This window comes from Eutrigla gurnardus (assembly GCF_963514095.1).
Source record: "Eutrigla gurnardus genome assembly, chromosome: 4".
Lineage (NCBI taxonomy): Eukaryota > Metazoa > Chordata > Actinopteri > Perciformes > Triglidae > Eutrigla > Eutrigla gurnardus.
In genome coordinates, this window is record NC_139918.1 from 21,481,250 (window position 1) to 21,494,337 (window position 13,088).

The window sequence follows — 13,088 nt, forward strand, 5'->3', positions numbered from 1 at the left end:
GGAGACGGAGGATACAGTTTGCAGAGAAATACAAAAGGTGGATTTAATACAAACACACTTGGTGGGCAAAGTTTCCATTATCTAACAGCAAACAGGATGTTCAAGGCCGCTGTAGCTTTATTACTTCATTTACTGGAGAACTTCTCATTCATGCAGATGAAGAATTAAATGAATTACTGTAAATGGTATTTTTGCAGCTTTAGTAACTTGGAACCAAGTGGTTGTGGCTCGTTGAAATATAATTGGAATGTGAGGAATTTTCAGCACAAACAAGTTTGAAAAGTAAAGAAACTTTTTTTTAAAAGGTGCTTATGTGCCGGGGCACATAACTTCTTCATGCTAGCTGCTCAATAGACAGAAGGATGAGGAGGTAAATGCTCTGCAAAACGTCTAGTGTCTCTTAGTGGACAATAGGGGTTCAAAGGTGTACCTTCTCTACGGCGAAGGTCCTGATGACGTACTCCGACAGCAGCTCAGTCTCTATCAGCGTCACCTTGATATCTCTGTAGATCTCAGTGTCATCCGGCCAGTACTTACAGCACTTCACCTGAAAGGGACAAAAACACCTGGTTTATAACCACAATGGTTGCTAACTGCATTCACATTTGCATGCACAATGCTGTATTTCACTGTACACTCTGTCACGAGGATTTGAATGTCTGCTCAGTTCCCCCCCCCCCCCTCCCTTTAAAGATAATTGGCACCCAGCATTTGCCACCTGATATTTCATTCCTCTGAAGTCAAAATGAGATTTGCTTCGTATTAGATTCAACCCCTGGTCAAGGATCTGCTGTAAATGGGAATCTTATGTATCGACGTGGAGCTCATTCTCACATTATTGCTTTTTCATTCTCACATCGATAATGTGAGAATGAGTCCTGGACTGCACAGACTATGTAACAGAGCACATGTCTACCTTAGATTTTGGACTACTGGTGCGGAGAAATAGCACAAAATGTAGAAAGAAAAATAGCGCAGTGCAATTGGATGAGGGAGATATAATGACAATCCAATAATGATCTGAAATAATAAACCCTCGACTATTTAAAACAGATTTCCCAACAGAAACCTAAAACACCCCACTGGAAATATTACATGTATTAGGTATCATAAGATACCACCCCCCACTCAATTAAACCGGAGACACTGGGGGAGTGAGGCTGGCGATAGAGATCGAGATCACGGAGGTATATCAGAGAATGATAATTTTTGGATGAGGGATAAATGCAACATCAGCCACAACGAGATTTCTATTTTCATTTCTGGAGTCTATGCACTGATTAGGAATGAAATGGGTTTTTTGGTTTTGTGGAGTGACACAGACGGGGGTGGGGTGTGGGGGGTGGCTTTCAGGTCCCTCTCTCTCCCCGACACCCCTGATGACTAATCCCCGATGACAATCACAAATCCACCGTCCGCTTCCAGCCAGATTGAATTAGGCAAAAGCCATTACCTTATTAGATCACTCTGAAACAGGCGCCTGTTTTTTTTTTTTTTTGGGGGGGGGGGGGGAATGAGCCTTTGGGCTAAATTATGCCAGCGTACACACAGATGTTCTTTTTTTTCCCCTCTCACGTGCACGCTGCTGAACTGCACGGCACTTGAACTCCTCCGTTCATATGGATAAAGTGTATTTAAAGGAAGCGCATGTAGCGTCACCTCGTCGCGCACACGTCGGCGAACTACCTTCCAAACCAAATCTCGCATACATCAAAGTGTGCCGGGCGCCACCCCTGAGTGTGAAACCAGCGGGACGCGGAGGCTGCGTGTGCCAGGATCTTTTCCCAGAGTTCATCAGCGACTGCGCCGAGCAGATGGCCCACTGTGATATGGCGGAGTGATTTTTATGGGAGGCCCCTCCGAGGAAGCCGCCGTCACTGTGACCAACTGTGCCAATCGGGCCCGCCATTGGACAAGGATCATATAACAGACGGTTCGGGGGCTGGGGGGGGGAGGGGGGGGGGCCCGCCGAGGACGCCACCGCAGCTAAGCAGGTGTGGAGAAGGTGTGGGGCGGGCTGGGCTCAGCTACTGTAGAGGAACGGCCTAATGAGGTACCTTGAGATGAGCCCATGAATCATTATCAGCTCTGCTACATTTAAGCCCCGCCAAAAAACGCACATCAGCGAAATCGAGGTGTGCCCGTGTTTAAGGGGCCTTTCAGTGCAAGTGTGTTTAAAATTCCTGGAGAAAATCCCCCGGCAGTCAACGCATTACACTGTACGTTAAGACCTTCATTTTCTCTTGATTATAACCCAATTGGGAGGAACTTCAGTGCGAGTTAAGTGGAACAAATTAGGGCTGAACTAGGTTTTTTTCGTGAGGCAGACCACACGCTATAATGAACAAAAAGGAGAGTCAAGGCTCTGCCGTTAGCTTGAACATTATGGACTTTCCACCACCACTCAATAACACGAGCCTTTTGTCCAATGAGGACAACATTTAAGAGATGATTCTGGTAGGAGCTGGCGGCTACGGCCGAGTATAATCTCCTGTTATAGAGCCACTCAGATGAAACAGTACTCAGTTGCCTGGATGCCTCTCTGGTAATGAAGGCCATCAATCAGTTTCTTCTCACTTCTCACTGATCAGATAGATGGAAAAAGAGCTGGCGGCACACGAGAACCATGCCTCACTAAGCCAGCACACACACACACATGCACACACACACACACACACACACACACACACACACACACACACACACACACACACACACACACACACACACACACACACACACGCACACACACACACACGCACACACACACAGCAACATCTGGGCACTGATGTCCAAACACACAAAGGCAGTAAAAAAAAAAAGAAAAAAGAAAAGATGGAATCAGGCCGTCACTAGACCGGGGGCAAGGTAATCTTATTTGAGATCTGCGGTAAGAGCGAACATCTAATTAATACCAACCCTGCCCACTTCCACCAGGTTGGTCACCATGACGATAGCTGCAGTGTTCTCCTGCCAGACCATCCTCCAGAAGTCGAAAACCGTCTCCTGCATTGGGCCTTAGAGAGTGAGAGAAAGGGAATGAGTATTTCATTACACGCCGTCATGTTATTATTACATTCTTTGGTCCCATTTGATAGCGTTCCTCACAACGGAGGCTGTTTTCCTTTTTCCAGACGAATCCAGTCATTCAGTCCTCCCGACCTTCAAAAAATATCCATTTTCATTTGTATACTCTGTCGTGCATCGTGTTATTTTTAACCACAGGCTGTTTATTCTATGCAGAGATGCAAACAAAGTACGCTGGCACCGAACAATCTAACCAAGTGTTGAACATGTAATCACTAAAAAGACTTTCCACAAGATTTTGAACCTGGCTGCAGGGATTTGTTCTCATTCGGCCACAGAAGCATGAACAAGGTCGGCCACTGATGTTGGGCGATCAAGCCTTGCTCATCGTTGGTGGTCCGGTTCATCCCAAATGTGCTGAAGGGGGTTGAGGTCAGGGCTCTATGTAGAGCACCCAGATTTGTCAGCACCAATCTGACACCATTATTTCCAAAAGAAATAGCGCATGTAAGGTTTTCAAAAACACAGTAAAAATAGGCGTTCTAGATGCCGTTCTGCTTGTTTTTCTTGTGATGTCGACTTTTTAAAATATTTGTATTACTTATTATCTTGTTACTTATTCAGTTTCTCTGAAACAACAAAACCAAAGTAAATCTGACCAATTTTTCAACAATTACTAACAAAGATGGTTTTGATGAGTTTTATTTTGTTTTTAAGGTAAAATTGTTGTTTCCATCAATGGAGTCTGGTAGCTTTGAGGAGCCCTAACGGCTGTTTCTTATATGAATTAAGAGTTTATTTGGATAAATCCAGAGTTAGTGATTGTTGAAACAGTGTTAAGACTAACAAAGATGGTTTTGATAAGTTTTATTTTGATTCTGTCGCGTGTGAGTGAGGTGCATTATAGGACATTTAGTGTTTTAAATTGATGATGATAAAAAGGCCTCACTGGAGCCTGGTGGCTTTGAGGGGATCACATTCCTTGTATGTTTTGTTTGTTAATGAATTTGAATAATTGTCAAAATCTGTAATACACAAAACGTTCCATCATTCTCCTTAATCTGTCTCTCTCTAATCTTTATCTTCTCATCTTCTTGTTTAAGTCAATGCACTACTTTTCAAACATTAATTGGATGTATTATTTACTACTCTCTGTTTATGATGCTGTGGCAACACGTTTTTTGATGCCAATAATGTGGCGTCTCAGTCTTCACAGACAGACAGAGAAGCAGATCAACTCACACACACAATACACTGCACACGGGGGATTTGGAGGTATTACAGTGCTACAGCAACAACGCAGTTTATAGAGCATTTTCTCTCCACTTTCACTCCTCGGATGGAGCATTGAACGACACGTCAAACCAGATTTATTTATAGTGCTTCCTACAACAGATTCGTAGCAAAGTGCTTACTGCAGCGGACTATAACAGCGGACTTAAATACGGATGAAAACCAGGGAGTACAAATAAATCGCACATTTAAAGATGATGCCAAAGCCTGTGTGTGTGTGTGTGTGTGTGTGTGTGTGTGTGTGTGTGTGTGTGTGTGTGTGTGTAGCTCAAAGTAATTACCACTACACCTCATCTGTTGCAACACCAACCTTCCCACTGAACCAGACCCTTCCATGTCTGGTGAACATCAAAATAAATGAGCAGCAAACCATTGACTGCCTCTAATATTTAAAACTTCACTGAGCAATAATTGTGGATTGATAGGATTTTAATTATTATTCTGGTTAATTAAAATTATTAATATTAGTTTTAATCAAGCACCAAGTGAAAAAAAAATTACTTGTGACAAATTAATTAGTGAATGCAAATCTCTGCAGTTGTGTATTCTCCCACGTTGGCCCAAATTACCTGGAGACATGACAAATTATGCAGACACTCAGGCTAAGAGATGGCACAGACACAGCGACATAGTTTCTCTTCCTTGTCATTTACGTGCTAAGAAAACAGCCTAAAGGCCCTTCAAGCCTGTTATTATTGGTATATTATCAGTTTCTGGCTGACAATGTTTGGTCAGTCTCCAAGTTTGGATGTGAAATTCAAAATTGTAATTTTAAAAATTTGGATATGACTTTCACAAAAGACTTACAGTATAATACATTTTTGGGGTGGAATTTCTGCTTTCAATATATATCGCACATGGATTGTTTCAATCACAGAATTTGTTATGCATCTTAATGACTAAGCCACAAGGTAAATGTAAATGAAAATAAAGCAATACTTCAAAATAAGCATTTGCATATCAATTATCACAACATTACCTTAAATTCTCAAAAAAAAGTTTCATATTTGTCTGATTCGCAGGGACAAGTAGCGCCTGTAAAAGCACTATTTAAGTGTTTTAAATTAGGAGGTTCAAGTAAAGAGACTGTATGAATGAGACTTGGATTATACTTCACAAGTTAGGTGAGAGTTTGTAAATGGATGTTGTTATAGTTTTGCTCAATTAAATAAAGGTGTTATTGCACATAAACCATATGTTATCATTAGGAAACGTATAGGAGAAGCTATTAGACACAAGTTGTAGCATCTTTTGCTATTATTGCCATATTAGTGTTCCTTATTAGCTCACGTCTCCTGCAACCTAACCTAATTTCCCTCAAGGCATCAACAAAGTGCCATCACCATTTTAATGACTTGATTGATCAAGCCATGTTTGATTTGCTCTCCGCGGTGCCTGAACGCTCACTGCCTATCCTCCTACTGTACTCAGGCACAGCCTCATGTGACATGTAGTTTTAAACTCTGCAATGAAATTCAGGGGACTTTTTTTTTGTTTCGTTTTGCTGAAAAAGGATAAATGATTCAAAATGAACCATCATCTCCAAACAGCAGCCTGCTCACGTGTCTCTCTTTGGAAAACAAGAACAGTTTTGCAGCATAATAGCTGTGTTTTTTGTTTTGTTTGTAAAACTGAAAACGTAAGTCGTGCTGACTTACTTCCATCCCAACTGGATAGCTAGACATTTGGAACAAAGCTCGCATTTGTATTCCCACACTTCCCCTGCTACGCGTGAGGTGTTTTGTTTCGATTGTAACTGTAGGACCTCAATCTCCAATTCCGGTAACTTCCAGTCTCTCCAATAACCACCCAACCTGATTGAACCACCCACTCCGCTACCTCCCACACTCGTCCCAGAGGGAGGATACACACTGCTGAGAAGTTCGAGAGAGAGAGACATAGAGAGAGAGAGACTGAGAAGAAGGACAGCTGGTGTGTAGGACTTCAGTAACACAATAACACTTGGCATTATATGGTAAATCATCCAATCGGAGGCTCCTGCCAAGCCTCCGCCGGCCAATTTATGTTTCCATTTACATGAAGAGATGGAGAATAGGTGAGGAGGAGACCTGGTGACGGTCAGAAAGAAGGAAGAATGGCTGATGAGTCAAACAATTTGAGTTTTCGTGATAGTGAGACGGAAGTCGCATATTCACTGTTAATTGCTCGATTTGCAAGTTATCAGTCGTTAACTGGCAAATGCAAATTCAGTTATTTTGTCCTATTTGAATCTCACAAAGTGCCACAGGTAATAGCGTGCTTGGTCATTGGTTCAACTCTCTGTGAGGAGCAAACATAACGTTGTGATAATCGCAAAAACTAAGCAAGTATGTTGGACTTAAAGGAGCGTGGCGGGTGACTTCGTAGTGATGTGCCGGCTTTAAAGAGGAGTCACTGAGGGAATGTTTGCCGTCTTAAAGGTTTTAGCCACAAGTTAGGAGAGAAATTGACTGGAGAGCTCTGGGCTCTTAAGGGCCTAGTTGGAGAAGTTTGGAGGAGGCACTTCACAGAGGAAGAACACCGGTACTTCCAGCTGTCAGGGAGCTAATGCTGCAGCAGCTGATGCTGTGTTTTTCGGGACGAGGCCTGTTCCTCCTCAGAAGCGAAGGAGGGTGACAGCTGCAGAAATCCCCCAGCCAGGTACACGCCGCAAAACTCTCGATCCACGCGCGGCAGCGCACACACTCGCAGACGAGCACGCGGGCGCAGCCTTCCTCTATCGCCCATTAATATTACATGCAGCAGACTTTGGCATAATGTACACTCACTTATCATTGATTTGCCCCCTCTCTCTCTCTCTTTCTATCTCCCCCCCGCCCGTCGGGCTCAGAGATGTTAACCTGTAAATAATAAAAACTTTTGCGCTGCTGGTGACATTTTGGCACTCGTGAAGAAGGGGAGGGATGAGCAGAGAAGAAGACCAGAGGCGGGCAAAGCTTGATGAAATTGAACCTTTTTCACGCGTCATGAATATTTTCCACATCACCGGGAGGATGCTGGGACTTATCAGAGCTGCTTTGCACCCCGGCTTCAGCGTAATTCACAGTCAGGCACCGGAAGGAAGCCCCGTGTCTGATCGGTATTTAAACGATCTACGGGGGGGACACAGAAATGGACAGAGGCAAGGCGGCGGACTGGAAGGACTGAGCCACATGCACGCGCTCAATCTGCTAAGTAGGTGAGCTGCAGTTGGCATCGGTTGAATTTTCTGAGAGTCTGAGAGTCAGTCGTTGTAATGCTGCGGCAAAAAAAAAGAAAAAAAAAAAAAGTCCTGGATGAGAGAATGACCTACATAATGAGGAGCGGGTGCTCGGGTGATGGGGCTTTTATGGAGTGACAGCTGTTCTACCTGCCGTTGTCACCTTGACGGAGCAAAGGGACTCATCAATAAACCACCAAACTAATGAGTGTCATTGTGGTTTATAGTGGAACAGAACAGAGGCAACGCTATCCCACACGTCTGCCATATTAAGCACATCCTCCACCGCCCCCACCACCAATTGAACGCTCTTTTGGAGCTCAACCAGCACTATTGCGGGTATCATCACTTTTCTGTGCTACCGCTGGTCCCGGTGGACACGGGTGGAAGTGTCACTCACTGAAAAACTTTACTATGGGAGCGAGGAGACTACTTCCTCATTTTCAGCAACTGTGCCAATGCCCAGGTGCTCTTTTCAGGTGCTACAGTATGCAGTTTGTCTGACTGAGAGAGACACGTCTGTGTCTGGCTTTCCTATCATCTCGGGCTGCTCTCTGCCTCGGTGTCAGCAGACTGAGCCTTCCTTCCTGTCAGTCTGCCGGAGCTGATGATGAATTATAAAAGGCCCTGCTCTCCCAGAGAATACAGATGTTTCCACACACACACACACACACACACACACACACCGCCGCCTCCCCTCTTCTCCTACTGGATGGCTCTACAGAGCGTCTGTAATACTGTTGTTGGAAAATGAGGACTTCTTATGCAAGCTCAATGAGAAAACAGGGGGCTAATTAATTTGAACGGCAACACGTTTGGCTTCTCGGGCTTTTCATCTTCGAGTGGGCTTCTCTGAGTGCTGATCTCCATATGCATGTTTTTTTGAAAATGAAATATCGAACGCTCTTAATGATGATAGGACAATTATGGAAGTCATAATAATCCAGTCGAAATGCTTTCAGGAGTGCCTGTTAAAGTGGCATTTTTTTTTTGTAAACTCAAGCCCCCCCAGTAGGAGAGGGTCGGTGCTGGAAAGCCGGACTTCGTTTGGAGCGCTTGACTCGCCTCACACAGGTAGGCAGACAAACAGAGCGGCCGCTGCCTGATTAGTATGCCGTCTCATTCTGGAGTAAGAGCAAACAGAGGGTTGTTTTAATTGAGACACCGAGGAAGAGAGGCAATGCACTAATAAACAGGTGATTATGCAACTCCCAGATCCGCCGAAGCAGATTGTGAATCCATTAAGGCCTCTTCGCAAAAACGCCTCTTCTTTTTTTCATATACCTCCCTTTCCCTCCACTCTAAAGTGGTACGCAAAATCCCCACGCACGCAGCCCCGCCATGTGGGAGTGAGCCTCTTGACGAAAAATTCATAACAATTAACCATCAATCAGACTTAACCCCGGGGGTCACGGTAAGTGCTCCTCGCCCCGCGAATCTGCCGGCCAGATTAACACGGTGACAAAATGTGCCTGTACATGTCAGCTAATCCATTTATTTATTCAGCTTTCGCCCAGACTGCCTGATTAATCGCTCCCACACCACCGAAAGGAAGACACGGGGAGGGAGGAAGCGTGCTGTTCTGCTTGCTCAGAGGTCCGTAAGTGTGTGTGTGTGTGTGTGCACCGAGCAGTACCAGATTCCCCGAACACACACTTGACTGAGCATCACAGAGTGTATGTAAACAACAATGGAGATGTTCAGAGAGACACCTGCACACATCGAACCCCCCCCCCCCCCCCCAAACAAACAAGACAGCCTTAAATTCTCACCGCCCACTCATTCAAACACAGAGTGGCAATTTTCAACAGCGTTCTTGTTCTTACCTTGAGTGGCGATGTAGTGATTGGGCCTGTGGTAGCCCTGAAAACAGAGAGAAAAAAAGTGAGTCTTACTTTTGACTTCTAAAAAGAGCAGCTGTCATGAATCATCATCATCTCTCTCTGAGACGACACACTGTCTTAGCTATTCGTTGTTATATCAGGATATGAGATTATTTCAACATCACACAAACCACTGAACGGAACAGATTTAAAAAATGTCCCGTTTCTGCATGGGAAATGTACGTTAGTGTAGGTGTTGTTGGAGACATGTTTACGGTCGGGCTGCCAGCCGTTTGCTGCCGTACACCCATTCACTTCTTTGTTTCAACCGAAAGCTCGTGACGGACGCTGCCGGATGCGAAAGATGCACAAACACTCCCCATCATGCAAGCACACCTCTGGAGTGAGCAGCCAAAGTGATGATAATCCCCGAGATACAACTAACAGCACTGATCTTCACAATAGGCCCCTAGTCTCGTGGATTACTCTAATCCCTTCAAGTTTTATTTGTCCAATTCCTTGTCTTCTCTCCGGAGATACGAGGCAGGAAACAAAACATTAGGACTTAAAGGCTCTTCCCTGCCTGGCCCTGCCTCCTCTTGATTGTCTTCCCCCCCACCACCTCCACCACCCTCCTCCACCCACCCCTGCTGCTCTGCTTATCTCACTCATATTCAATTTAACTTGGACTGTGATTAACGCTCCTCCAATGAAGGCAGAAAGACACAAAGGATATTTTCCTCACACACACTCTCTCTCTCTCTCATCCACAGGGCTCTTTCAGCTCATTCAACTGTCCTCCATTTTTAATGACTTCTTTATCTCTGGACTGAGGAGGAGATTTGTTTGTGCTTTCATGTAAGTTCTGTCAAGTAAAGTGGAGGCCCCGTACGCTGTCGGATTAGAGGGGGGAAGACGGGAAGAAAGGCAGGCCCTGACAGTGACTGTCAGGTGAGTAGAGCTTACTATAATTGGACTTGTGGCGCTTTGGACGCATGTTACTTATTAGGTACATAAGAGTGTTTCCTCGTGATCAGCACAAAGAGATGAATACAGAAATGTGCCTGTGTTGAAATTATTAATTGAACAGGGCTTTGTTTCCAGGGATGTGTAAATTACTAAAGGGAATTTAAATGTGTGTTATGCTCTTTGAATTTGTTGCATTGCTCATTACAATGATCATTTACATTCATCCCTTCCAGTAACAGTGGGCTGTAGAGGGTCAGAAGTATGCAGTATGAATTGTTTTTGCCTCCAGGCATGAATTTTGCTTTCAGCCTGAATATCATTAAATAGCCCATGTTTACAAATCTGGGGTACCAACCCGATAACCTATAGTACAAAGTAAATGTATGCACTAATTATTTGCTTTGCTAAATTATAAGAAAAAGTAAGTAAGTACGTGCTGTCTCTATTATGTTTACTGGCAAGTGTAATATTCTTATGCTACACAGTTAGAGACCAGCAAGGCTGGACAGCTAAAAGAGCAACGTGAGGACCTGCCCTGAGGCCCCAGACCCTGAGGGGCCCCGGAAGCCCCAGATGTATTGTGTAGGTTGTTTTGTATTAATTTATTGTAATGTTTTTGATTATGCACAACTAATGAACTGTATAAAGTAAAACTATAAGGGAATTAAGGTGGGTTCTGCATCATTAGCTGTCCTGTGGTTCCCAACCAGATGACTGACGGCAGGAGAACTGACACAGAATAATATTTCTTCTTCTTTTGCCTAATTTTTCTTCCACCTATTCAGGCCTCAAATTACAAAAAAACATCACTCGCTCACACTAACACTCAACTATGATGAGCACGACTCCTCAAACAACATTTTATGTGAGCTCTCACAAAATGTTAACAGTAATTTTTCTATGAATGACCAGCAAAGAAAGTGCTCACTAAGCCTACACAAGCCCCTGCAAGGTTTAGGCAACAAAACTCGTTGGTTAGGTTGAGGAAAAGATTGTGGTTTCCGGTTAAAATAACTACAGAAGTGGCGTTACTTAAGTACAGAGGTACGTGACAAATAAATCAATGTTGACTTTTTGTTTCACACGGGACACAAACAGTGGTCTCCTGAGTCAGAGTCCTGTGTTTTTGGACCTATGACAACTTCCTCCCTATGCCCTGCTTTTTTATCCTACGTCACAGGCATTAAAAGTAACATTCAAATTGATTACGAACAGTTGAACTAGCAAAATAGGCAATAGGAACTCACTGAAATTATCTGTGATAGGCAAAATTCTCCCATCACATGTTAGATTTTCTAAAGCCTGAGTCAGCAGGCAGTGCAGAAGTCTAGTTCTCTCTCAGACCACGTGAATTATAACATACTGAAAAGATATTATGTATTTTTTTTTTTGCCCAACGAAGCTAAAAATATACCGCCTACCCCAGCTTTAATCTTTGTAGCCAAACAACAAAAAGGTTGGGAAACGCTGTAAGAGACTGTGCCAACATTTACACCGTGTATATTTCTCAATAAAATTGTGTTTGGGTAAATTACATCACAGCACGTCAGTCAGGTTGCCTTAATAATACAAGTCCTACAATAAACATGCTTTAGTTGTCAGGAGTAGCTATTGCAGTGGGAAAAACATGAGTTTGTTATCATTAGGAGCACAAGCTAGGAGTACCGGACTTCATTTATGAGCACATGGTCAACTCCGTAGCACATGACTGCATTATTTTAGCATCCATTGCACAACCCAAGCTAAAGTCGGTTTGCCCCATGTGCACAGATAAAAAAAAAAGGCTATTACGCTTTGTTTCCTCGCCTCCTAAATGCTTATGAAAATACTCACTCAGCTGCAGAAGAAAGAACCACATCCCACCGGCTCTGCTTACTCGTACATGACTTGAAATAATCGGCAGTATAATAGAGTACAATAACAAACACTGTGGGAAATGTTCCACACATAAGAGTTTATTGGGCAGGACAAGATTCTAGATGGGTTAAAAAGCTTTCTGAAGAGCAAAAACATCATTACCCATCTGCCTGCATTCCGACTAAGTACTTTTTCAATGAAGCTGACGGAGCAGTGGAAATCCTTTTCAATCAGAGCCCTCTTTAATATGCGCGTATTCTTATCTTATAATGGGCCCCCTCTCTATTGTGAGTCTCTTCTCTGCAGCGGCCCTTCTCCGCAGCATAATGGGCCATAAACTGAATAGTGGGAAAGGTAAATAATTTAAGCCCCCTGCATTTGCCGTGGCACACCTTGCATTATGAATTTATGTTTCAAGGCGTAACAAGAGATTACAAATTACCACATTAGAGGGGCGGGGAGGGGGGGGAGATGGGAGACAGAGAGTTCTCTCCTGAGCAGAAAGCCACTTAGAGAGTCAGGTACATCACCAGGCCATTACGCATGGAGCGGAAGCATCTGCTCAAAGAGGCCAAAGAGCCGCTGTGATTGGTCACATCCTGCTATCAACACCGCTATCAACAGAAAATCAGGTCGGATCAGGAGGTTCTATATTGTGTGAGCTAAGTGGGTTAGTTCCCTTTTCAACATAAGGCATGTCTCACGCCACTTTTTAATGACTTTTACTTACTGTATAGGTATGCTAAGTCACTCAAGTGCATGCGAGTGCTGTTCGGCGAGTGCTCTCCCCGCGGTAAGACGCATAACAAAAACCTCTGTAGATAGCTGCCGCGTCTCGCTTTGATTCGCTAGTCGGCGAGCGAGGCAGCCGCCTTGTGTGGATGTGAAGCAGAGTGGAGCTGGAAAAACAGCCCTGCAAT

At 44.0% G+C, this 13,088-nt stretch overlaps 2 protein-coding genes across 11 annotated transcripts in view; one reads left to right on the forward strand and one right to left on the reverse strand.

Moving 5' to 3' along the window:
- The window catches only part of rab31 (RAB31, member RAS oncogene family), a 188,389-nt gene that overhangs the window by 160,677 nt on the left and 14,624 nt on the right, over positions 1–13,088 (forward strand). The window lies entirely within an intron of this gene.
- Positions 1–13,088, reverse strand: part of LOC311012350 (receptor-type tyrosine-protein phosphatase mu) — a 144,758-nt gene that overhangs the window by 11,735 nt on the left and 119,935 nt on the right. For all 10 annotated transcript variants that reach the window (XM_084007766.1, XM_084007765.1, XM_084007772.1 and 7 more), the window contains 3 exons: positions 9,346–9,382; positions 2,920–3,017; positions 431–547 (listed from right to left, as the gene is read on the reverse strand). In XM_084007766.1, the coding sequence (XP_083863892.1) occupies positions 431–547; positions 2,920–3,017; positions 9,346–9,382 (252 nt within the window). The remainder of the gene's footprint in view (positions 1–430; positions 548–2,919; positions 3,018–9,345; positions 9,383–13,088) is intronic.